Source organism: Zonotrichia leucophrys, chromosome 9 (assembly GCF_028769735.1).
Source record: "Zonotrichia leucophrys gambelii isolate GWCS_2022_RI chromosome 9, RI_Zleu_2.0, whole genome shotgun sequence".
In the NCBI taxonomy this organism is placed as follows: domain Eukaryota; kingdom Metazoa; phylum Chordata; class Aves; order Passeriformes; family Passerellidae; genus Zonotrichia; species Zonotrichia leucophrys.
The window spans coordinates 1,779,169-1,806,245 of record NC_088179.1 but is presented as its reverse complement, the minus strand read 5'-3'; the positions used below and the strand labels follow the sequence as shown (position 1 = coordinate 1,806,245).

The 27,077-nt window shown below is 44.2% G+C and overlaps 1 protein-coding gene across 2 annotated transcripts in view; it reads left to right on the top strand.

Moving 5' to 3' along the window:
- The window catches only part of LOC135451489 (glypican-5-like), a 366,422-nt gene extending 339,988 nt beyond the window's left edge, over positions 1-26,434 (top strand). For both annotated transcript variants that reach the window (XM_064720749.1, XM_064720748.1), the window contains one exon: positions 22,631-26,434. In XM_064720749.1, the coding sequence (XP_064576819.1) occupies positions 22,631-22,833 (203 nt within the window). In that variant the 3' untranslated portion in view covers positions 22,834-26,434. The remainder of the gene's footprint in view (positions 1-22,630) is intronic.
- The last annotated feature ends 643 nt before the right edge of the window (positions 26,435-27,077 follow it).

Genomic DNA, 27,077 nt, shown 5'->3' with positions numbered 1-27,077 from the left:
GGAATTGCCTTTAACAACAAATACAGACTTTATCCCCTCTTAGTATAGAAAAGTAACCTTTTGATGAAATGCTAACATGAAAAATTTAGGGGGAGATTCAGTAAGACCTTCATCAGTGATCACCAAACACCAAGAATCTCAGCTTTGCTTTTTCTATTCTATTTTTTAAAGAGGAAAAATAATAAAAACCTTTCAGTGTCAGTCCCTCAGAATGAATCTGTGTTCTCTGCAGAAGGATGTAGGACGTACTTAAAGAACTGGGTTGACTTGTCACTGCAGCATCTTCACTCACACAGTGATTTCATTCCCTCCCCAACCTTGTGAAGGAGATAAATCCCTTCCACAGTGCTGGGAGTGGGATGCAGAAGGGATCAGATTTGCCAGATTGTGATGTCAAGGCCTCACCTCAGGTGCTGTGTCCGGCTCTGGCCCCTCAGCTTGGGAAGGGCCTTGGGGCACTGAGCACATCCAGAGGGGCTGGGAGCACAAACCCTGAGAGGAGCCCCTGGGGGAGCTGGCAGTGCTCAGCCTGCAGAAAAGGAGACTCAGGGCTGCCCCCAACACTCTGCACAGCTCCTGAAAGGAGCCTGTGCTCAGCTGGGGCTGGGCTCTGTCTGCAGCAGCATTGACACAGCCAGAGCACACAGCCTCAAGCTGCGCCAAGGGAAATGCAGGCTGGATATTGGGAAAAAGCTTTTCACAGAAAGAGTGATAAAGTTCTGGAATGGTGGAGTCCCCATCCCTGGGTGTGTTTAACAAAGCCTGGATGTGGCACTGGGTGCCAGGGGTGAGTTGAGCTGTTGGGGCTGGGTTGGACTCCATGATGAAGAGACCTTCAGGTCCCTTACAACCCAGTGATTCTGTATTTGCAAGGCTGATTTTCCTAATAGGTGCCACTTGGGGATGTTTGTTTGGGGAATTGCTTTGCCTTGAAGCCTGATTTTCTAGGGCAGTGTTTGGGGTACAGGAAATGTTTCTGGGGAGAGCAGGTTTCAGTCCTTTTGCATGTGTTCTGTAGCCTTGCTGGTGACATGTCCATGCTGGGTGACAGCTTCCTTCTACCAGGGGTGACGTCTTTGGAAGTAGCTCTGTCACCCAGCACCCCTTTGATCCTTCACAGCCTGGCTTTTCAGAAGAGGACATCACGCAGAGGTGATGCTATTCCAGTTTACAGGACATATTTTCTCATCACCTCTTCACCCAAAGACTGTGAGGGAACAACCAGAGTGCTGTAATTCGTGGAGAATCACAGATCAATCACAACACGGGGAGGGAGCAGTGGGGCTCCCAGCTTGCAGGGCTCCCTGGGGCTGGCAGTGCTGTGTGAGCTGAGCAGGGTGACAGTGCCAGTGCCAGCTCTGAGATGGGTGTGCTGTGCTCAGCTCTGCACTCCCAGAGCTCATCCCAGCCACCCCTGAGCTCTGGGGACACCGTGCCACTGTGAGTTACTGCATCCCAGCACATGGAAAGGGACATGTGAGCACAGGCAGGAAACCATTGGTGTCAAGTCCAGCTCCTGATCAGTTCATTTCTGATGAGTGCTCATCATCCAGGCAGGTTTGCTCTAGGGGGAGGTGGCAGATTCAGGACAGAACATAATCCCTGCTATCAAATGGTAATTATGAGAGCAAATACCTGTCTGTACTCATTTTGAGCCGCATGCTGAGCAGGTAACACAGTGCAGGATGTTGCCCAGGGAATACAGAGAACTGCAGGATTTCATAACATCTTTCCCTAAAGGCTGGAGCACTCAGAGGTGCTCTGTCTGCTTTACAAATGTGTTCATTTCTGAGCCAGACCAAGATGAAAATTTTATTTCTGATAGAGATGAATTAGCAATAGAGGTTCTAAACATGGTTGTTTTGAGGATTTTAGGAAACTGAAGCCCACCAAGGTTTGTGAGGGGGACAGCTCCTCACTCTGGGGCACAGCCCAGGATGTTGTCAGGGATATTTTGGTGTCTGCACCTGTCCTCCCCATTATCCCTGTTCTTTTCCTGCTTGGCACCCTAGGTCATATTTGAAGAAGGATTAAATGCATTGGAACTTTTTACTGGAGGATTCTGAAGGTTTATTTCCCCACAGGGACTCTTTGGAGCTGATAAGTGACTTCTTCAAGAGGGGAAAAAATCTCCTTTCAAATCTCTTTTATTTTTGAGGTTCTGTTACAGGAGCAGGCTCCTCTGTGCTCTCTTTTGTGCTCATGCATAACACAATGTGATACCTATCAGACTGCATAGAAAAGTTGCTGGGTACAAGCAAAAGGTGCCCTCAGCTTTCCTCTCAACAATATTTTTAACTTGGAGCAAGTCACAGGCCCTTATTTCTCCCTAGATTATTCCAGGCAGCTCTCCAGTAAAAATAAGTAATTCGTATTTTGAGATGCCAGAAGTCTCAAGGGGAAGATTTTTCCATGCAGCCTTTCTTTTGATTTAGGCATTGCTCCCCACGTTTTCCTCTCTCTTTGCTTTGCCACTTTGTCACTGAATGAAGTCACCTAGGAGGGAATAATGAGAGGATTATCAAGGGATGGGGTGGTATCACATCAAGTTCTGTAATTCCTTTGCTTTCAGAGTGCAAAGAAGCACAAAACTGCTGCCTATTTTGGGCTTACCTAGAAACAGAGGCCAGACAAAATGGAAAGGATAAAAGCAGATAAATGTATTTAATGAAGGGCCTTCATTAAGGGCAGATGAAGCCTCCTCAAGATGGACAATGGGCACCAGTTTTTCAGACAGATATAATTTTGGCCTATTTGCATATCAGGGGTTAATTCTCCAATTGCAGCTTCAGGTAATGAAGTCATTTACCCCCAGTTTGCTCCCAATTCACTTTTGTTTGTACTTTTTGGGGCCTGAGGCTGTGGGGCGTCCTTGGTTCCCAGGCCTGGGGAGGAATTGTTGTGTCACAATACAATGGGAGCACAGCAGCTGCCAGGTTATGGAGCGTTAGAGTTACACACCAAAGAATTGCAGGATTACAAATCTATGAAAAATATAACAGCTGAACTCCTAGGGCATCACAGGAGCAGCCCCACTGTGCCTCCTGCACAGAGAGGGAGGAGAAACCCCTCACTCTCCATACTCAGCATCACTGTGGCACCCACCTCTGCTTCATCCCCACCTGGGCTCTGCCAGGGCTGACAGACCCAGCTGCCAAACAAACCTGAGCAAAGCAGGCAGCAGCAATGCCCTGCTTTGTTCATTTGATTTGCACTGGAGCTGTTTTGTAATGACCATAAATGATTATTTTTACAAGAGGTACATAAACAAGTGAAATTGAGATGACTGCTCTGTGTGCTCCTGCACATTCCTAATGCTGCATTTCTGCGTGTACAAATGAATTCCTTCCCTTCCAGTGGCTGATTGGTGCCTGAAGGAGCCTGTGGCTGTGTGGATATGGGCAAGGCCATTCCATTCCCTTCCAGAGAGGGGATATGGATGGGAGCTTTGGGGCTGCTCCCTCTAAAGCCTAACCATCTTTGGTCTTCTAGAGCAGATAATACTCAATATTTTTGTGCATTAATCAGTGTTCTCTCCTGTTCTGAGGCAAGGCAGGTGTAAAGGTTTTACATGCCAGCAGTCCATGAAAGTTCCTTTGTCACCCTGTTCTTCCAAGTTCTTCTAAGCCTTCTATGTTTACATTTTTGTAAGGGAGTTTCTCATGCACTTTTCATATAAATAATGGTTGTTTCGCATTCCTTTCTGGAGGAGGAGAAATTTGATGGGCTGTTGGTTTGACCAGTGTGGCTGGAGAGGTGGCAATTTCATCCTCCAGTCCATGGTCACTTTTCAAAGGCTATAAATATTGGAGTTTCGAAATAAACTTTTTACTTTGGACATTTCAGCATGTGCTTGTCATTCATTTTGTGTCCTATTGCAATGTCCCTTGTGCCAGGACAGCTTTGCCCTCTAGCAGAGCTGCCTGCACAGATCCCCAGCCCAGAAAAAGGCTGAGCTCTGTTCCTGCACAGGTGTGACAGTGACAGTGCCAGCTGTGCCCTCCCTGCCAGAGAACTTGTGCTGCTCCCTTCAGCACACAGGGAGCCCAAAAACACTTGAAGCAAACAGAAGAAATAGCACTTTGACTAGGGGAAGCAATCAGGATGTGCAGAAAGCCAGAAATGTCAGAGGAAAAAACAAATTGCTTAGAGGTACCTGAGGGAAGAATCTTCATTTCCTTGCAGAAACTTGGGGCAAGTGTCTCAAACTGAGACACAGGCAAATAAATATTGGTCACCACAGGAACAGGGACAAAGATGAAGACAGCAGGAAGATTGGACATGTACAGAGTGGCTTTAAAATGTTAATTGCATTGTGTACTTGGTCAGGCATGAAGTTCTCTTTACATAATCATTCAGTGTATTTGCAGGATAACAATCTAACAGTGGAGCAGGTGAGATAAAAAGCAAACTCCTGCCTGTCTCAGCCTGTGCAAGCAAGGTTTGATGTGTGTGCTGCATGGGGATCTCCAGATGCTGAGGCAGATGTTGTCATTGGATACCTTTATTTTTTAGAGGTAGGTTGGATGGCTTTGTAACTTCTCACAGGTGCTGAGAATGTCTCAATTAAATGGGTGTTTGTAGTCTATCAAACTGTGCTTCAGGAACCTGGTACCATTTATTTGCACTGTAGGGAGTATTAAAAAACTCCAAATCACAGGAACACTGAATTTATTTGACTTTCAGTGTATCGCATGTGATAACCTGTATCACATCACATCACATCACATGTGAAACTTGTCACAGGCTGCATGATTTGGGGAAGGCTGTTTCATCTTGCACTGTTTCATGTCTGTCTGCTGCCAGCTTTCTCCACTGTAACTCTGCTTTGATACTTCCAGCTTGGACTTCCCAGCACCTCACAAGAGCAGCAGCTGTTGTGTACTTCTGTCATCACATCTGATTATTGCTGTTTATTTTTCACTCCGCAGTTTTTATTTTTTGATGCCCATCCTGTTTTTAGCAAGGACAGGCATTCAGTTATGGTACACCCTAGCTAATTACAATAAATTAATGATCCTGGAGCTCTGGTGTGAGATCAGACTGTACAAACAGAACAAAGACAATCCAATCCTTCATCAGGTTATTGTGGGCCAAGAACCATGAGCTACATGTGAGCTACAGGCTGGAAAGCCAGTGTATCACCACCTACAGTTTGATTTTGATTTGCACACACAGTAAATTAGCCTTTAGTAAATGGCCACATTTGGAATGAAGTGACATTTGGCTGCACTGGTTTCTGGACTGAAGATGGAAGTACAGTGCTGACTCTGAAGGCCATTGCAGGTTTCTGCTGTGACACCACCTGGATCATTTTAGCCTCTCAATGTCTGTTACTTCATCTGAAAAATGGGAATGATACCTCCCAGGAGTGCTGCCATACTTGCTGTTTGTAGTATCTGTTAAGACTTGAACTAAAGACTTTTTAGGAATGCAAAAAGTTCCTTCTTCCATTGATTATTCTGAAATTACTGTCAAGACAGTCATGCTTTGATTTAAGAACTGCCAGGGTCTCTTGTTACCTGCTCCAGGGAGTCAGGGCCCTTGGCAGCTGCTGGAATGGTTTTCCATCTGCCCAGGTCTCTCTGACACGTGTACTGTGGTGCTGAGTAACTCTATTCATCCCAGCTTATGTCATCTTGGGGCTTTCTTCAGGCCAAACTGAAACACTCCTGCTCACAATGAGTAGTGGCACACTCCATAAAAAGTCTCATTGATTTCAGAAAGGCCTTCACTGATATGTTGTACTATTCATTGTTAAGTAAGGGAATAAATATCTCAGTCTGTCTCTGTAGAGTGAGAGCAGCAGAAGCTGGAGGATGGGGAGTGGGAATTACAGAGACAAGGAAACCTTTCATTTAAAAAAGATGCAAAGAAAACGTGATTCATCCGAATGTCTTCACTCCAAAGAAAAGCTTTCACTGGCAAATGATAGAATATAGTATAGAGGCTGACATCTGTAGTAAAGCAGAATTCAGAAATCTCATAACAAACAAGAATATAAATTACTTGGCTGTTGCCTCATAAATTTTACCTAAACAGTGGAAATTCAGCTGAAGTATGACTTTAACTACTGAAGAATTCCAGGATGTAAAAGATGTGGTGTTTCTGGGAGTGAGGCAGGGGGTTGTTTGGGTTTAGTTGCGTTCATTTTCTGTCACATTTTACAGGCAGTTCCTTCAGAAGTCCCATAATACACTTGCAGCACAGCTTCAGAGCTGTTGAGAAAAACAGGGGTTTAATTTAGTGGTTTTAAAGGCTACATAAGGGCACGATAACACCTGAGTCAAAAGTGTATTATACCTGTAAATGTCTGACCTTTGTGGCTCAGAGCCCTGCCAGGACAAACCCAGCTCTCCTGGTACACACACAGGTGCTGAGCAGGGCTGGGCAGGCTGGCAGATGTGATGTAGGAGGATGTAAAAAAGCAGGAGAGCCCCCAGCTGCATGTGCAAGCTGCAGTTTTGAAAGGAAAAACACAACTCAGGGTGCAGAAAACAGCTGTACCTTCCCTCCCACGCACTGCCATCCCCACACTCTTCCACAATCCCCTTTTTCCTCCACCCCGCAAGGAAGAGCAGAAGCGTTGCCATTTCCAGCTGCCCCGAGTGCTGTTGTTAACCTGTGCTGGATCCTGTGGGATGGGCTGTGCTGAGCCCCCTGGAGCAAGGGGTGCTCATTTATTGCTGTGTGTGCCCCGTCAGAGAGGCATGGGGCACTCCTGTGGGGATGCTCAGCACTGAAATCTGCTCAGCTCCACTCCCTGGCCCTGCCACAGCTCCACAGGGGCATTTTCTTCACAGGGAGATGCATTTCAAGGTCTTGGTTCCAATGGGAGTTGCAGATCCTTGGTGGGTCTGAAAACAAGACAAAGCACTGAGACACACCCTTGGAACAGCATTTGGCTGATGTTTGCCATTGCCTATTTCCGATTATTTTTGGCTGTAGAATGATGGAGTAAGCTGATGAAAGTTCAACAATCATAATCTCATGCATGCTTTATTATTTCCATTGCTGCTGAACCCACAATCCCCAATTAAAGCAGTTATGTTTGTAATCTGGGGGGAGTCTTTCCTTTTCAACAGGTAAGCAAAAAGACAGTAATGAATTTTTTACCAGGCTACCTCTGCCTACTCAGCTTTCATTTAAGGCAGACTATCTCAGAAACTGGAAGAATTAAAGCACTGGTAATTTTCAAATAGACAGGTAAATCAGACTGAATTTAGTTGTGTTTGTGATTTTGCTGCCTTGAAGTTTTCCTGAAGAGCTGGTAAAGCAGAGAATAGTCTTCAGTTTTTTGTGACTCTAAGCCAAGCTCATCTTTCAGTTACATCAAATTCAGTCCAGTTAATTTTTCCTTGGCACAAGCCATTATTAATACTACTCAATAATTTCATAACATCATAGAATAGCTTAGGTTGGAAGGGACCTTTGTTAAAGGTCATGTAGTCCAAGCTCCTGCCCCAGTGCTTAGGGACAGGGTTTAGTATTGGACTTGGCAGTGCTGGGTTAGAGGTTGGACTTCATGATGTTAAAGGTCTTCTCCAGTCTAAACAATTTGATGGCTCTTAAAATGACCAGAAAGTCATTAATTTTTTTCTCTGGTTAGCAGGTTAAAAAGCAAGGCTCCATTGTATTTAATTAGAAAGAAATAGGAAGAAGGAATGTGTTGAGAAAACCCAGGAAGTGAAAAAAATAAATAAAAATCAGGCTCCTGGGTTTAGAGAAGATCAGCAGCTGTTGGGCTTCTGAGGACTTGTGGCCATCATCTCCCTCTCAGGGTACAATGCACAGGGTGAGGTGTGCAGCAAGCCCAGCCCAGCAGCTCCAGTGTCCCTGGGCTGTGTGACAGTGCTCACAGGGGTCTGAGGATGAGGGAAGGGATGAGGATCTGACTCCATGTTTCAGAAGGCTGATTTATTATTTTATGATATATATTACATTAAAACTATACTAAAAGAATAGAAGAAAAGGTTTTCTCAGAAGGCTAGCTAAGAATAGAAAAGGAAGGAATGATAACAAAGGTTTGTGGCTCAGCTCTCTGTCCGAGCCAGCTGACTGTGATTGGCCATAAATTAGAAACAACCACATGAGACCAACCACAGATGCACCTGTTGCATTCCACAGCAGCAGATAATCAATGTTTACATTTTGTTCCTGAGGCCTCCCAGCTTCTCAGGAGGAGAAATCCTAAGGAAAGGATTTCCATAAAAGGTGTCTGTGACAGGGCTGAGGTGGCGGTGCTGCCCGGCATTCCCGCCACACGCCCCATGTTCCTCACACAGAACCCTGCACCTCTCCAGCCTCCCTCTCTGGCCTCCAGCCACGAGCACTGAGCCTTTGAAAAGCAGGATTGTTCTGCAAGGGGTGGCAGCTCCAAGCAGCCATGTGCTGTGGTATGGCCCATCCATCATCTCCCTGTAATCCACGAGTGCTGGGCTCACATCGCACACAGTGCTCTTTTCACTGCTGAGCGGCTGCAGCGCCTGCCAGAGACTGAGGGGGAACTGGCCAGCCTTCAAGATTTCTTCACAAGGACTTCTTAATCAGCTCCCATGCCTCTGTACTCCCAGGGCTGTGTGTCTGGTAATTTGCTGTACTTTATGTACACTCTGTTCATCATACAGATTGGCTTTTTACTTTCTGCAGCAATTCCTCTCACTTTGCCAACACCTTGCCATTTGCAGCTTTAATGCCTATCGATAGCACTTCATCAGCAAGAGCTGCCAGTGTATATTCTTTTTACAAGATGTTCACCCTTGGTTTTTATAGATAGTTACAAATTCAGTCACCAACTGATTGAATACTTTGTTTTCATTTGCTTTTCACATGGAGCAGATTAATCAAAATGAGTGGATCGTTGGAAGATTGAAAACAGTGATGGAGAAGCTTCTCTAGGATGGATTAGTGTCCCAGGCCAGAGTCAGCTGTGACAAACCCATCCCTGTGTGCCTCATCTGGGTTTTAAAACCTTCACCAAGAGGGCTTTCACAGCACCCCACAGGCAGCTGCCTGCATAGCCCTGGTGCTGCTCCTCATCCCACTGCCAACACAGTCCCTAATCTGATTTTCCTCTGCCCTAGGATCTTCCCTCCCCAGACTGAGCCATGGGAACCTGAGCAATCGCCTTGGTAGCGAAGCCAGGGCAGAGAAGGCATTTAATACCTCAGTTTTTGAGTGTCCTCTGTCACCCTGAACCATTTATCACATTTCTCCTGGTCTCCCTTTCACTGGCGATGGGCCTTTCCTGTGGGCCTTCATATCCAAAGCCTCCAGTGCAACTGGAGGCTTTGCTCTGCTCTTTGTCACCATGTGCCCCATCCCACCATCCTCTGCCTCTCCTTTTCTTGTCTGGCTGAACAGACAGGGGGACACCTGATTGATCTGTGTGGGGACACCTGACTGAGCTGTGTGGGGACACCCCTTCCCTGCCTGCCCCTGCTCTGCCACACTAATTGGAGACAGCTTAGTAAAATTATTTCTCTCTGAGAGGCGTCAGTTTTAAGCAAAACCTGTTACCAAAAAGCATCCCTGTGTAACTGGATAGTGAGAGTAAAGTGCAGAGCAAACTTCAGGCATTTCTCCCAGCCCACTTTTCAAACACACGTTGATGTAAGGCTTGTAACTCACAAGTCAAGCAATTTGCTTCTAATTTTTTAATGGAAGCTGGTGGAAATCTAGCATGGGGAAGAGATTGTGCATCAGCCCATGGCCAAGGAATTGTTTTGCTCCTAAGGGATGTTACTGCAGTAATCCTTGCACAAACAAGGCTTGGTATTTTACAAAGGAACTATGTTATTAGTTCCATTAAAGGTGCACAGAGCTGCGTGACCACTGTCACTCCACAGCAATTTTTTTCATTTACTATCAATGCCAGAACTAAACTGCCTTTTGATATTCAGTGAGGTGCAACAATTTGTTGCAGAGAAACAGATACAAGAGCATATCTCCTGCCTTCTCCCACTGCAGAGCTAGAAATAAATGCTCTGAGTGTTGCAAGGTCTCATCTCACAATACCTTCTGCTCTGTGGAATATCCATGGTGGAACTGAGGGGTTCTTGTGGCTGGTGACACATCACAGGAGTGTTTCTGTTTCCTTGACTTGCTCTTTGGAGATGTCAGGAGCCTGCAGTGCTTGAGTGTGCCAGGTCAGGGATAGGGGGACGTCTCAGTGCACATCCCAGACTTGGATACACTCTTGCTCAGTTAGAGAAGATCCAGTGAAATGATCAGTTCTATCCCTTCTAATTATTCTGAGTGGTTCTGGTATAAATCTGTAACTAGAGGGCTGTAGATCTCTGGGGTTTCTAGTTTAGAGTTTGATTGCAACCTTATGGATGGCTGGTAACTTGGTAACTGTTCTGGATACCAGTAAATGTTGGAGTTTAATTGAATGTTAAAATGTCCATTGTTGTTCTTTACTGCCCTTTAATTACCATTGTTTATATCTTCCCGTTTTTGATTTGACAGTAGTGCACGAGTGCCCCAGTCAAGATCACAACCTTGGCTGCTGTAGGTGCACAGAAATTACTGCCCATGTCCTGAGGAGCCCACACAGGCCAGTAAAGAAAACTGCATGGCTGCAAATCATCTTCTGAGCTCCTTTTCTTTTTATAGTGTGTGGTTCAGGGAGCACTTCTCAGCAGCAGGGGTTAGAAAGGCTCCTCCATTCACCTTGCACTGTCTCTGCCTGGCTGGGAAGTTGTTACCTCTGCTTTGTAACACACCAGTCTTTAGGAACCTTTGTTTCAGATCTCTAATCTATCTTTAAATTATTTTTCCTGCCTACCTCAGTTTGCAGTGATTTCTCTATCATCTGGCACCAGTTTTGTGATCCTCACATGCTATCTCTGAATAAATGCTCTTTGAAGTTATAAAGCAGAAGGATGCCCTGGGTGAGCTGCTTTGATTCAGCTGCTTCAAGCAGGAAGAACACAGTTGAGGTATAAAGGTTAATTTCACTGATCTCAACTCAAGTTAAATAAGAATTTAATGAAGTCCAACAGAGGCTCAGTTTACTATTCCTGAAAACCTAGTTTCTCCAAATTCTTTACCCAAGTAAAGTCTGTGATGTTTTTCTTTTCCAGCAAAGGATATATTACTTGGCCTAGATTTTTGTAGGATGTCAGACGACAGGAATGGGCCTACTAAGCCCATTCTAAGATGTTTAGTGTTCTCTGGGAAAAAAAAAAATAATCTGTTTGTCCAGTTTTCAGATGGGATAGGGTTAATTTTCATCTTAGTGCAGTGCTGTGCTTTGAATTCAGGATGAGAATAATGTTGATAAGACACTGATGTTTTGATGTTGTTAAGCAGAGCTTACCCTGGGTCAAGGCCTTCTGTTTCCCATGCCCTGCCAGTGGGGAATGCAGAGGGAGCAGGACAGGACCCCTGAGCTGAGCTGGCAAAGGGAGATTCCATCCCACATTCCCAATGCCCAAACTGGGAGGAGCTGGCCAGGAGGCACTGCTCCCTGCCTGGGGACAGGCTGGGCATGGCCAGCAGGGCACCACTGGCTTCTCTTGGGTTTTATTCCTCTCTCCTCTTCATTACAGCTATTGTAAGGTTTCCTCTTTTAGATTTATTTTATTATTCTCCTGCCCTCAGAGATGGTGACAGGGGGCAGATCCAGCAGCTGTGTGGCACTCAGCTGCCTGCTGGGGTTGCACCACCATTCTGCTGAGCTGTATGTCTGGCATACAGACATCCACAAAGCAAAATTCAAATTCTTCATTAAAAAGGACAACCCTTCAAAATCCTGAACGAGTGTATACCTAAATTCCAGTTGGGATCTTATGGAGCCCCTCTGCAGCTGTAAATTCAAGGATCTCTTATAACCTGTGGTGTCAGTGATATGTGGCTTAAGTAGATTATGACACAGTCAACTTTGAGTGCAAATTTCTTCTTACCAAGATGGAATCTGCATGTGAAATGAGGTTTGCTAGGCCTAGACATCCACAGGCTGGCCCAGCTTGCACAGCAATCCCAGAGATCTTAATTCACATCAGAGATCTTAATTATTGTCTCCAAACATGAGGCAAGTAATCTGCATTTTGAAGAGTCTCTACCTGGATATTTACATAATTTATGTTGTACCAAGTCCACTGATGTGTATTTGCATAACAGCCCACAGCAGTGCCAACAGATCCACTGCAGCACACAGTGTCAGCTCTCGTGAGCTTCCAGTGGGGTTTTCCCTCTATTGGAGCTCCTGTGACAGGAAGAAGTGGCAGTGAGGAAAATATATATAGAAAATATATAACTGAAAAAATATATATATATAAAATCTATAACTGATACATCTCAGAGAGGCTGAGGGCCTGTCCAAGCTTCCTTGGCTGGCTGGAAACACACAGAGGTGAAGTCCCCTGCTCAGTCACCTGAGAAGTGTTCTGTGTGTGCTCATGCCAGCTCTGTGCATGAACACAGCAAAGATCGTCCTTCATGTTCATCCAAGCCCACTGAATTCCCTGATTGGGGTCCCCACTGCTCTCCACACACTTCAGGCACACCCTGATGCTTGCATGCTCTCCAGCTTCCTTGTCCTTGAAAGCAAGCCCTGTTTCTCACCACCACATTGGCATCATCCCCTGTCATAGACATCTTTTTGTGAAAATCCTTTCTTAGGATTTTTTTTCCCTTCTGAGAAGCTGAAGCCTCAGAAACAAAATGTAAACGATGGTTATCTGCTGCTGTGGAATGCAACAGGTGGATTTTTGATTGGCCCATCTTGGATGTTTATAATTAATGGCCAATCAAGGCCGAGCTATCTCAGACAGAGTCTGAGACAGCTGCCTTTTGTTATCATTCCTTTCTATTCTATTCTTAGCTTAGCCGGCCTTCTGAGATGAAGCTTTTCCTTCTATTCTTTTAGTATAGTTATAATGTAATATATATATCATAAAATAATAAATCAAGCCTTCTGAAACATGGAGTCAGATCCTCATCTCTTCCCTCATCCAAAGACCCCTGTGAACCCTGTCACAATCCCCTGGATCCCTGCACAGGTGCCTTCAGCAGGACCTTGCCATGATCCCTGGATCACAGGTGCCTGCAGCAGGACCTTTGTCACCAGTGTCACCTGGGCAGTCAGGCTTGAGCCCATCAGTGCAGAGAGAAGCAGACCTTGGGGTTCCAGTGCAGGATTTGTCCCTCTCAGAATGGGGTTTTTAAGCATTCTCATGATGGAGACAGTGCCTGGAGGGAGGTTCAGCCCATGAGGGATAATGGCAGTAATGTTTTTTCCTTTTGGCCAAGTGAGAGAACCCTGGCCAAGGTGAAGTTGAGCAGTGTTGTCACCCAAAAAAGGGGATGATTTGTAGCCCTCAGTCTGTTATGTCCCAGTGCTGGTAGACTTGCTCAGCTCAGTCTGGTGCCTTTGCTGTAGGTGACTCCATGAGAATTGAGGGAGCAGTTCACATCCTCACGAAAACAGCTCCAAACAAGAATTTCCTTCCTTTAATTTGCCCCACAGCCTGAGCACTGACAGAACATAGCCTTATGCATACCCTAATGGATGGGGCTTCGTTTTGTAAGAGTTTCTATTAGAAAAGTTTATTTTTTACTCTGGTTGTATATCTCCTTTCCGTTTGTGTTGATTTGGGTATTCATCATCCTGCTGACTGTGATAAGGGTTCATCAGTTTCACTGCATGCTACTAATAAGATAATGCTTTTAAGCCCTTTGGTATTTTCACATGAAACATGTTCTTGCTGCTGCAGCTCCTCAGCAGAGCGATGGCTCTAATCATCCTCCCTGTCAATAACTGTCAGCTCTGATGGAGCTGGGCTGCCTGGATAAACCTGCAATGTGAAATAGAGGATGTGCAGGGCTGAAGAGTTGCCAGTCTAGAGCAGGAGAAAAGACTAATTAAAGCTCCCCATAGCAGAGCTGAAGCAAGCCTAATTCCACAATGTTTTTCTGTACTGCTCCTGATGTTCAGGCTCAGATGATTAATCCAGGATAATATCTTGCCACAGTTTCTTTTGATTTCAGTTCTGAGTGAAATGAAATACTGGAAAGATTCAATTAAATAAAAGTTCCTACTGATTGATATAAGGACTAGAAGTATTGTTTGGCATTACAACTAATCCTTTTTATCATCTAGATAAAAAGCAATCAGATGCTATGTAGATTGAGGTGATTTCAATGTGTATTCTGTAATTAAACATCAATTATTATTATTATTATATCCTATTTGAACCTCTTTAAGAGATCTTTAGTATAAGGTTCTGTGGCTGCTCAAAAATGACAGAAGTACAGGAAGCATTTTAAACCCTCTCTGTTGTCATGTGATGACTTCAGAATCTTAAAGCAGGAATTGTATCTGCCCGAGTTTCTCAGGGAGCAATGGGAATAAGTGGAGGAATTTGACTGGCTTTAATGAATGAGGAATGATGAGAGCAGCCTGCTTGCAGGGTGAAAAGACCCTTTCAGATATCCTTTAGTGATGCTTGTGATTGTTTTCCTGTGCTGCCACACTGGAGTCACTGTGAGTTGTGGCCATTCACTGGGGGCTTTGCTGAGCTGCCTGCAGGGCCTGTGTTGAACTCTCCCTGCTGGGCTCAAAGGGCTCTGCCCTGAGTCCCAGCCCTTGGTAGGAGGGGAGTTGTGCAGGGGCTGATTTTCTCCTGCTCACTCCTTGAGGATGTGGGATCTGCTCATGCTAAAATGTGAGAGGATGGTTTCCTGAGCAGAGAGCAGTCCATGCTCCTGCCCATCCTGCCATCCCCTTGGGATGAACACCTCTCATGCACGGCACAGAGCAGCTCCTATTGTCACTTCTCTCTTGGCTGAATTAACCCTGTTAGTTAATTGATTAGCTCTTTCCAGTGTATTTTGTGCCAGTTCGCTTCCAGGGCAGGCCCAGGTATCCAGGCAGAGCCTGCTTCAGGCTGAGATGTCCCTCCCTGCACGGCTGCTCTGAGTGGGCAGTGCAGGAGAGACCTGGGCAAGCAGCCCTTGTAAATCACTCTCAGGAAGGCTCTGAGCCCTGGTGCCATCTGCCTGATCTGCCTGGCAGGTTCCTCTCTGCTCCCCTGCACTCACAGGCTGGCAGGGTCTGGATGAGGAGAGCAGACCTGCAGAGCATCCCCAGCTCCACACAGCTCCCAGGGCTCTGTGTGCAGCCAGCTGCACCAACACGGACCATGGAGGGCACAAACACACACCATGGAGGGCTTCTGGAGATGGGGAAGGGTCCAGAGAATCCTTCTGCCCCCAGGCTGGGCAACAGCTGGCTGGGGGCATTGAGAACCTCACTGGTGCGTGAACACAGCTCAGGCAGCAGCCTGGCACAGGGAAAGCTGAAATTCCTCGGGATTGGCCTTGCTGCACACAGGTTGTAGCCTACTCAGACCTGACCTGACTCTCGAGCTATGTGCTTGTCTTCTCATGGCACGAAGAAAGTGTAAATGCCAGTGTTTTCAGAATTACTTTTCAGATCTAGACCTGAGAGGCATGCCTAACTTAAGCAGATGGATAACAGTATTTATCTTGGTGCTCCAAGTTCTGTTTAAAGTTAAGCAGAGTTTAAGGGAACTTCCAATCCTGGCTGTAAGGTGAATTACACTGGTGAAGTATAAGATCATATCCAGGCCTGTTACAAAATGGAGCTCTCTGTGTTTATAGCAGCAGAGCTAAATTAAAATCCTCATTACAAATGCCAATTGCAAATACAATTAGCAGGTTGTGAAAAGGTGGGATATTCTTGAAATGTAAATTTTGAAGCCAGAAAAGAAGCAGTTTCTCCTTAAGGGAAAGAGTGCCAATAACACATGCTCCTTTTCTTCACAAGAAATTAAGGAGTGTCTGGGGGAGAGGAGTTGGGATGGCTTTAAATATTTTTGTACTCCCTTCCAAAATAAGTTTATAGTTTCCCCACATACAATTTAATTAAGCCTTCGATTTGACCTTTGTATTGAGCAATAAAAGTTAACTGGGAAAGATGTGGGTAGAAGGAGAGCACAAACAAAGCATGCCCCACGTCAGGCAGTGTGAGAACTGTTTCTGTAACCAAAACTAATGAGATCATCAGGACAAAAGCAAGAGCCAAAGCATTTTCAATTATTACTAATATTTTTCTTCCTCGAGCCAGTTTATATTTTTCTTAATTACAGCTTTGAGCTGTGGCGTGATATTTAGCAGATGCCTTCAGCACTTGGCGTGCTGATCACTTGCACACTCCAGACTGGCAGGGGCACCTAATCTTTGAAGTCTGGAGCTCACATTCATCTCTACCCATAAAGGTCAGCCCTGCATTCCTGCATCCCCCCAAACTGCCATTAAGTTTAATGGGAGTTTGGACAAGTGAGGCAGGCGGGATCAGGATCGCTCTCAGTCTCCCTGATAGCACCACTCAGGCATGTACACAATTCCCAAACTTTGCTAATTAATTGCACCATACAGTGCAGGCAGAAGGCTGTCACAGGGCTTTTGAGTTGTTTCTTTTATTACAAGAAAGTTACAACAAATGTTGCACAGATTTACTGGGAACATCATGTTTTACAGATACTTCCATGCTGTGTTTCAGGATATCATGTCAGCTGTGCTACACTACATACGAGGTATCTGGCACACTAAACAAGCATAAACATGCGACCACAAACATGTGCCTAGGACTAGACTAAAAACAGATGTTTCCAGGAAATGTAAAATATGTTTGGCATGTTTTAAGCTTATACTTTCAGCTTGTCTGCATTTGAGTAAGTCCCATATTAATATAAACAACATGACAAAACCTTTTCTTGCAAATGACTGATTGATTAATGGCAGTACTGCTGAATCACATGAGGGTTTCTAGGTTGGATTATTTCTTCCCAAGGAAAAGATGGATTGTTCCTGCTTGACATTTACCATGGCAGGAGCAGTTCTACGTGCAGGTTTACTTTTAAACCCAGAACTAATACAGGTGTATTGTGGCTCCTGAAAATCCTGCAGGGTTTGCTATGGCCACTGTGTATCAGAAGCCAAAGAAATACAGGGGCAGGTTTCCTTAGAGCAGGACAGCTGAGATAATGTCCTGCTCTCTCTGTGCATGTGTACATTGCACTCAGATGTGTATGGACTAAAAAGCGTTTGGGAAAAGGGGAAGGAGCTGCCATTTCATGTAAGTGTGGCTTCCAGGCACCTGACATCTCTAACTGTCTCATGGCTGTTCCTGCCTTTTCTTTATTGCATTTGAATTAGTTCCTGAAAGTTCCAGCCAGTGTTATTTCTTTTGGAGAGTGGGTATGGCTCTCAGACAAAAGAATTTGCATCCAGAATGTGCAAAATGTGCAGGAAGTAAAGTAGCTCTCTCACTGGTCCACAGGGAATGGCAATCTGCCAAAGATCACATAGAGCTTAATATAGAACTAAAACGTGGAAATAGATAATCTGGTCCCAATTTATGATTATCCTCTCACTCATTCTTTTAAAACAGAAAAAGTTTTTAAAGAGAGAAATGGAAAGATCTCAGAATCGAACTGGGACACATCAGCTTTCCCCCATAATGTTGTCCCACAGATCTTCTGGAAAGGCTGATCTGAACCAAATGCCACTCAGGAATTCAGCGGATGCACTTAAAACTCCTGGAGTTCTTTCTTTTTCTGATTAAAGACTTCTCTTTTCCTCCTAACACCAGGTTTCCATTAAAAGGTATGTGGGGAAAAGGCTTCTCTGGATGCCACGTTCTCAGGCTGAAATAGAAAATGGTAGAACAGTACACACAGAGCTGTTCATTGCTCCCTCCTTCTGGCTGCACAAATCAAACATTACACCCACCTTTTACTGACTGGCATTATACAGACCAAAATAACAGGCTCCAGGATTTGGAGAATTGCATCACGAGTTCTCATACTTTAGGAGCTCTCACATTCCCATTTCCACAACATTCCTGTTTCCATTTGTCTGCTGCAGCTGTAACTGGAAATAATTACTGCTGGTCTTAATGTCAAGATAATGGATTATTTGGAAATTGTTGGTACATTTTATGGCGACAGCATTGTTTTGCAATTTCAGAGCTTCTTCCTTTGAATATGTAAAAGTAATTTCAGCTTTTGCTACCCGAGGTGATAAAAAGCTAATAATAACACTGCAGCATCTACTGTAATTTAAGAGCCTGTTCCACCAAGTTGCACCTAGCTTTAATTTCTTATGAAGCTGTCAGCCAAACCCAAGCCTGTGATCAAGGGGAAATTTATCAAGCAACTGAGCTCCAACGTGGAGAGTAACTGCAGGTGCTGACCAGTTCCCTTCAGAGCTGCACTGTGGTGTCATTGCATCTATGATGAGCCATTCAAAACCAAGGCATTAATTTGCTGTCATAGATGCTGACAGTCTGGCTTTTCAAAGCACAGTGGTTGCATGGAAGTCTAGAAGGAAAGACAAGAAAAGAAGAGTCTGGATATGGTCTGACTGGATGTAATTAACGTGGGGAGAGCAGAAATAAACAATCTCTGCTTCTTTTGTATCCCCAAATAGCTGGGTTGAAGGTTCCCTCCAGCAGCTCCAGGTTAAGCTGATGGAAACGTGTCCAGAATCCCCGTGGTGGATTGATGAGCATGGATTCTCTGCTGTCAGTGCCCCACTCCATTAGCAGCCAGGCTGCTGTAATTAACATTTACAGGGCTGCTCTGGCAAATCTCTGTGTTTGTTTTCATTCTGCCTCCCCTCTCAGGGCTGTGCCCCTGCCTGGTGAGAGGATGTGCAGCCTCAGAGGCACGCAGGCTGTTAGCAGTCACGAGTGCAGTGCCTGACGAGCAGAGGTCATCATTTACCATCACAGAGAAAGGGCTGAGCTCAAATCAGATCAAGAGAAGGACAAAAATGGAAGGAGGTTTCTGTTAAGTAGCTGAACTTGTTCATCCCTTGGCAGGACAGTAGGAAAAATGAACAGATTAAAGCAGACCCTGATGATATCACTCACTAGAGACCAATAGCATGCAGGAACACCAGTAAATAGTTATGGCTTTGATAATCCCTAGCAGCAGCAAACTGAAAATGATTTGGCCTGGGAAGGGGGAGCTGACAGCTTGGTGTCAGTATGACTTGAACTTCTGTCTGATGAAATATTATAGTGGCATTTTCTTGCCCCAGAATCTTTACTGCCTCTGACTCAGGTGTACTCACTGAATGTATTTGAAAAGCATAATCAGCCCTCATTGTAAGGGAGGTTTCCTGTTCCTAAATTAGCTTTCAGTGGCAGTTTTGGTTCTCCTGCCATCCTGAGCTGGTCTCTCTGAGGAGCAGTATTGATCCACAGAAGTATTTATGAGTAGCTTGGTGCTGTCAGAGCAGCACGGGCATTCCTGGGCAGCAATCTGTGGTTACAGCTCGGAGCTGAAGATAATCCTGAACACTCAACAGCAAGGTCAAGCCATTTTCATTCTATATTTTGTTTATATTGTCAAGATGTGAGCTCAGCAGAGTTAACAGAGATGAGAGTTCAGCTGAGGAGGTGGACTCAATCCCCTGGACTAGCTGAGCTGTAATCACGGGGCTGGAGGAGCCGTGAGCCATCTCCAGTGACCCCAGCAGACCCTGGCCTGGGCAGGAGTCCCAAAGGGCTGCTCAGAAAGGCTGCTTGGGCACTCAGCTGCCTTCCTTCACTAAGCACCCTCTTTGGCAGGATTTGAATATCCTCACTGAGAGCTGGGTGAGGGAGCAGCACAGCCACCACTGCAGAGGCTGGATCAGCACCATGGTGCAGTGACAATAAACAGCTCAGAACAAAATCCATGTGCCAGGCTCCAAAGGCCATTCCCTGTCGGGCTGAGGGGAGCTGGAGCCTCCAGAGGGGTCAGCCACTCCATTTCTGGAACACAGAGATGGTGGAAGGAAGTTTCTAGCAATGGAGAAAGCTTCTAGTGGGCAACCATAAAGCCTTTAAAAGTCAGAAGGTAAACAGGAGAACAACCCAAAGCTGTGGGGTTTGGTGGGTTGGTTTCATGAAGTCATAATCCAGGGGCTGAATTCATGGGTGCTGAACATCTGGGGTTTGCTCTGTTGAGACTGAAGTTTCATTTCTGTGCTAGTCTTCACACTAACACTTTTTTCTTCCCTAGCATGATCAGTACTTTTTTGCCTTTTGAATGTCAGTAGTAGACTGAACATAACCATCTCTGACTCAGAGGAAAAGATTTAAGGGGAAAAACTCATTTAACTCAGAGTCTCTCAGCCAAAATCGTGGAGTGAGTAAGCAACAGGAACTCTGAGGAAACTGGAATAAAATGGGAAATCTTTATACTGCTGAAATTTGTGCCTTAAAAACCAAATAGAGGATTGAAAAAGATTTTGAACTGAATTGAAAGTTAAGCTATTTTTATTTATTTTTAAGAAATAGAAAACAAGGCATTATAAATAAAATGCCAATTTTGCACAATTAGATCCCAAATTAGAATTGGCCATGAATAGCATCAGAAGATCCTCTGCTGTGAAGACAGAGAGAGAATTCAGAATGGAGCCCTTCCCCTGGAAAGGATAGAGGCAGAATTTTCTAATGTATTATTTAATGCTTGTTATGTAGTGCATTAAGCAGTGACTGAGAGGAAAGCTTTTAAAAACCAACAGTCTCTCTGATAGCATTAAATCTTAGCCTAGATTTTTGTTAAAGTCAATAGTAAGAAAATAAACGAATTAATACATTTCAGTCTGCCCGATTTATAGACGCCAATCAAGTTACAATGCTGGACATGGCCAGCTGAAAGAGGGAATGGATTTACCTGAGTGAGGTCTTAATTTAATCAGCTGGCCCCAGAGAGCTGAAGTCAGCAGGCTGGGATGATATAAGAGGCAGCAGAGAAATAGTGCCTTTAGTGCAGCTGCAAAGGAGAGTGACAGTGATGGAAAGGACTCGAGGCAGTGTCAGAACACACCTATTTCCATGATTTATTCTTAATTTACTTTAATGACAGTCTGAAGGTTGTCCATTTTTCTTTAAATGTCCTCAGAATACTGATATTTTCTAAACACTTGGAGCATGCTTTTTCTCCCCCTCCTTTCTGTGAGCTCCACTGCAGGTTGCAATCACAGAGGAGCCCTGCCTGCACTTTGCCATAAGGAATTTCAAGCACAATGTCAGAATACCCTTTTCCCAAAGTATGCCTTGCCAGCTGCTGTCCCTTCCCTGCAGTCCCTCTTGAGTCAGGTGTAGGAGTCTCACATTCCTCTGGGATTAATGTTGATATTATGATAAAATGGAGGGATTCATTGCATTTCTTTCACAGTTTATTCTGGCAAAAGAAAGATGTGTGCTTTCCCAATACAATAGCTCATTTTTAGTATCAAGTGAATTTATTGATGGTTGTTCAGAACTACTGACATGCAGACAATGATCTCAGATTGCATTTACATTTCTGGAATACTTTCCATCTTTCCAGTTTCTGCCAGGAACTTGCTTCTGTGATTCAGAGTTTTCATTTTAAGATTGGACTGCTGTTTCATCTGCATTACAAATCCATGCCTTTTGCTTTCTTTTGTATGTGCACTGCATTCATTAGTAACACAAATCCTTCAGACTTGGACCTGAACATTTATTGTTAATTATAAATTCTCCCAGGTAGGCATTAGTTCTTTCTGAGCACTCAGGTATGCTTTTACAGATTGACTATAAAATCATCATCCCTTCAGCAGATGAAACAGTCTTTGGGTTTGTTTGTTTGCTTTTTCTCCACAATGCCAATGAGAGGGTTTAAGGGCAATATGGTCTCAGTAATATTTGCAAATAGCTTGGAAATGTCTTCATAACTGAAGATTTATTATTTTCTCCCTATAAAAAAACAAATCCATGGTATTGCAATAAAGGGCTACTCCTTTCTTCTGAATCCAATTCTTTATATAAGAATACATGGCATTGCCTCAAAATGCATCTTGAGGGAAAAGCCTTCCAGTGCTTAAAGGAGACTTAAAAAAAGAGGGAGGAGAGTGACCCTTTGCACAGGCAGACAGTGAAAAGGACGAGGGGTAGTGATTTAAAATGAAAAGAGGAGAGATTTAGGTTAGATACCAGGAGAAGTTCAGTACTCAGAGGGTGCTGAGGCCCTGGCACAGGTGCCCAGAGAAGCGGTGGCTGCCCTATCCCTGGAAGTGTCCCAGGCCAGGCTGGATGGGCTTGGGACAACCTGGGACAGTGCAGGGTGTCCCTGCCATGGCAGGGATGGAACAAGATGAGCTTTAAGGTCCCTTCCAACCCAGACCATTCTGGGGTTCTGTTAAGTCAATATCCAGGCTCCTGCAGCACCCGCCAGCCTGGAGGGGGTTTCACTGTGATGTGTTACAAATCCGCTCAATCCTAACTGCACGTTTTAAAGCATCAGCTAGTTCCTAGCCCAGGTGAAACTGAAGGTGCTTTCTGTGGGAGATCAGGTTCTGAGCCCAGCCACTGCAATGCAGAACAGCTGTTATTCTGCTCAGGCTGTGTCTGTGAGCAGCCACCAGGCAGGCAGGGACATGTTGAGCACAACAGAGGGTGCTGAGGACAGAGGAGCTACACTGAGCCCAGCTAAAACATGAGTGCAAGGGCCCCAGCAGTCTCCATCCATGTTTCAGTTATTCACAGTGAGTGTACACCAAGTTCCAGCAATATTTAAATATGCTCAAGCACCATTTAAAAGATGTGTGATTAATCTCATGTTCACTTTCATGTTTTCAGATGTACTCAAGGACAAGAAAACCCATGCAGAAAACAGAAATGAACCAAAACCAACGGTGAAAAAGATTGACACCACAACCAGCACAAGCACTGTCAAGTCATCCTCCAAGCACAGTGTGACTGGCACTGGGAGCAGCCCAGCCCTGAGTGCCCCCCTTGCTGTCCTGGCAGCCCTGGCAGCTCTGTGGCATTGTCCCCTGTAGCTGCCCTGCCCTGCTGTGCTCCTGCTCACTGTCACTGATACCTGCAGCCTTACCCGACTGGAAACAAATGGAAATGGCTCTCTAGTTGATGTGATTTGTTAGGGTAAATAAGGAGTGAAATGCTGGAGCTGGCAGATACCAAGTGTCATCACTTTCAATGGCTGAAGATAGCTGTTGGCAAAGCCCAGCCAAGGTACAGCGAGGATGATCACAAGGGTCTGTGTAGCTCAAGTTATGGGGTAGAAATAACTAAAAACCCAGAAATTGTGTATGTGTGTGTTACTGTTTTTATCAATTTCATTTGCTAGAATCTGACTGGCTGTTGTTTATTTGTTTAATTTTTCTGGTAAGTTATATGAATGGTCAGTCTTCAAATTCAAGGCAATCCATACTTTGTTTTTTTAAGTGAGCAGCTAACAAGCTGTACTCCGGTTCACAGAATGACTGAATGTTATGGGGTTGGGATGGACCCTAAAGATTATCAAATCCTGCCATGGCAGGGACCCCTCCCACCAGCCCAGGTACCAGGTTGCTCTCCTGGAGGGTGAAGTGCTCTCTACCAGCTTGATGGAATTCCTGAGTGGTCAAGAAGATCAAAGCATGTCTGAAACTTCTTTTCACTCTTATTGTTTAGATCGTAGGAAACAACATAAAAACATATGGTGTGTCTAATATATCAGTATAGTTGCCTTAACTGTGGAAAAAAATAGAACCACTTTGTTTACTGAGAGACATAGATAGTGAGTTTCCCTGCCCCACAAAATGTCATTACCAGATGCTTAAGCATATGCTCAAGGCTTATTGGATGAATGTCCAGCAAAGGGAAACATAAATAAATATAATAATGTTTTATCCACCTAAATGCAGCTCTGTACAGAAAAAAAAAAAAAGAAAGAAAGAAAAAAAAGATAATTCAGTTCAAACTTACTTTACCTATGAGATGTTACATAGAAACCAACTTAAGTTTTCCACAAAGGTCCCAGAAATATAAATTATTGGGAACTCCCATTAGACACTAACTAGATTTTGTGCATTATGGATCTATGAAATCAACTATGAAATCAACTGTTTCATAAACTGTGTATTATTTAATTACATTTAATGTTTAAAATTTTGTATCACGTTAGGTGTAAATGTAAAACATTCTGAAATCTAGATCATTCTCTGTTATGCTTCATCTTGATTGCTACCCTAGAATATGTCAAATGTGCATTATATTACAAGGCTATTTTTTTTAAGTCAATGATACATTGATGCATTTTAACTTTTTGGATGAAAAAGTACTATAATAACTTCTAATGGGTTAAGAGTTAATGTGTGTTTTCCAACAACTGTTTACAGTGCCATTGAATATATGTATACAAACACAACTGTATGAATACGGCGATTAATATGATAAATATATGAAACATTAGAATTGTTATATTTACTACATTTCATAACTATTACAACTGTTTAATGGCCATTTTCATGTTGTAGACTATTCTTATGTACAGTTTTGTAAGATTTAATGTAAAACACTTGCCTTTGGTTTTTGTAAAACATCTCTTTGATACTTACCCAGTCACTGAGATTACTGAAGAGAAGAGCCCTGTGTCTCACTAAGCAGCTCCAGGCTTTTTATTGGCAACTTTGGTTATTACAGAAGCCAGGCTCACAGAAGGGGCCATGGACCAGGATTACTGCTGGGTGCCACCACACAGGAGGTGACAATGGTACAGAACAAGCAGACAATAAAGTGAACAAAGGCTCACTGCACTTGCACATTTGCAGACAGTATCAGTGAACATGTCTAATTATGTTTGCCAAGTGGGGCTTTAGTTTCATTTCCAGATTTGGTTCCTAGATCATATTTACAACATAAAGGTATGATCAGAATCATGGATGCACCCAGCTACAAAAGCAGTGTCTCTAAAGTGGCAGCAGCTAAATTTTTATTATTAAATTTTATTAATATTCTAAAAGATAATTCAATTTTAATGTTGAAACAAGGAAATGAAATGGAGAAGATACTTACATTAACATCAAGTATTTTGTATTTTAACTCTGATTTTTCACAACAGTAAGGATATTAATATCCCTAAGGAGTGCTTCCCAGTCCTATCAGTGAAAATCAGTTTTCCCACAAGTATTTAAATGGCTGTCCTGTGTTTTCCAGGGTTTGTGAACTGCAGCAGTCTATGGAACCATAATTAAAAATGCTGCTTCTTGTATTCACTTTGGTGCCCTTTGGAAAAGGGCTGTTTTACCTGTGCACGTCCCATCATTAGTGCACTGGAATGACTCTGTAATGCCTGGCACTCTTAGAGAATCCTGCCCTGTGATGGCTGAGTCAGACAGGAGCTCTGTGTGCACAAACAGAAATGTGCCCTGGGTGCTCACACTCGCCCCCTGCCCCACCAAGCACTCTGGATTCACTGGAGCAATCCCTGCCTGGTGCTTGTCAGCCTGACTGCTGGTTTAGAGTTCTCACACTTACAGTGCTCAGTCATCATTCAGGCACTGAGAGTGGCCATCAGGATTCCTATGGATGAGGTTTCAGGGCTGGGCTCCAATCCTGCCAGATGTCAGCTGTGCAGTTGGGAGTTTTCAGATTTTTCTCACCTGCAGAGAGGGAAGCTGATCAGCCAGAGCCAGGTGTGTTTCTGAGCTCTGCTCTGGAAAAGATTTTAGCAGCGATGTTCTCGCCAGCCACGTGTTCAGCTGCAGCACAGGGAGCTGGAGAAATCCCACAGGAGGCAAGTATGCAAGAATTCACCCAGGGAGATTTTTGTTATTGCTAAATGTCATCATTTTGCTAAACAGAAACCTCTGAAAAATCAAGGGTTTGGATTTGGGGATTGGTTGGCGAATATTTGTATTCATCTCTCGAGCAAGACAACCCCTTCAAAATTCCTGTAACAAAACACAACAAGTTCAGATTGTGGGGTGAGATATAATCAGCTCATTTCATGGGACTCAACCAATGTTTTGATAGACACAATTTGCTGCAGAATGAGGGAAGAGGGCTCTACATCAATTAATACATTTCATGCAAAAACACTTTTACACTAAGAAGAGAACTGGTCAAACCAGCATGAAATCTGTTCACAATGAGCATCAAAAATTGTGCCATTTTAGAGGGCAGTGCAGTTTATTTTTACTGCTGGTTTATGATATTTTTTTCCTCTCCGGATCAGTTGCATTTACATTTTTACAAACGAGTGTTTTCCATCAGACAAACCATCTATACCAGTAAAGGTAAAACCACTGGCTGTGTCAGATAAAGGAAACATTCATTTTCAGATGAATTAGACATCTGTTTTACAAAGTCTTAGTTTGTTACCCAGGACACTGTAATTATGATGTAATTACAAAGGTCTAAATTCAAAATACTTTTGAACTTGTCTATGTAATCTCAGTGTAAAATAAGGTACCAGTCTAAGAGCATTGCTGTAGCCATGCCTAACAGTTATGAATTGCATTTAGCCACTGCTTTCTGATTGTTTATTCTTTTATTATGACTTTCTTTGAATATTTTGTTGTGCCCACACTTGTTAATGCCAGCATTGGAAAGTAACTGCTGTCATGCATTTGTGAGTAAAATCAATGTACAATTTTCTGTTGGGAGTGACGCAGGCTTTTTACCAAATCAGACAGAGCTGCCATGGGCACAGTGTCAGTTCTCGGTGTTTCAGTGCTCTCCAGGCTCTGTGTTCCTGTAAGAGGCGCAGGTCTGTGTGTCCCCAGTCCCTTGGTGGCTGTGGCAGCGCCAGGGGAGGGTGAGCAGGGGTGGGCAGAGGCGTGGGTGGCTGCAGGGTGCAGGGCATGGCAGCTCCAGCTGGCTGCTCTGAGCCCAGTGTGCTCAGCTCATTTCAAGCAGCTTTTACACCTCTCCAAATCATCTCTTGGAGACTGGCCAGGCAAAGAGCAGCAGAGAATCAAGAGACTGCACTTTCAGATAACTTCACAGCCACCTGCTAGGAATTGGATTTTTTTTTTGCAGTTTAGATGCTTTACACAGTCTGGCCTCTCTCACTTGTTTCTGGCTTGCACATTGCCAGTGCTGTGCCCTCTCTTCTGGTGCAGCTTCCTTATTGCATAAGGAACTGTGATTCTGATCTCTCAGTAATGAACCTTTTGAGGTAAAAATGTCTGTCAGAGCTTGATAAGGGCACACAAATAATACTGTCCAGCTGCACTGACTTCAGAGGCTGTGTGCGTGGGTATCTGGCTGTGAGATTCGCATCTCTCTGATCTCTTCA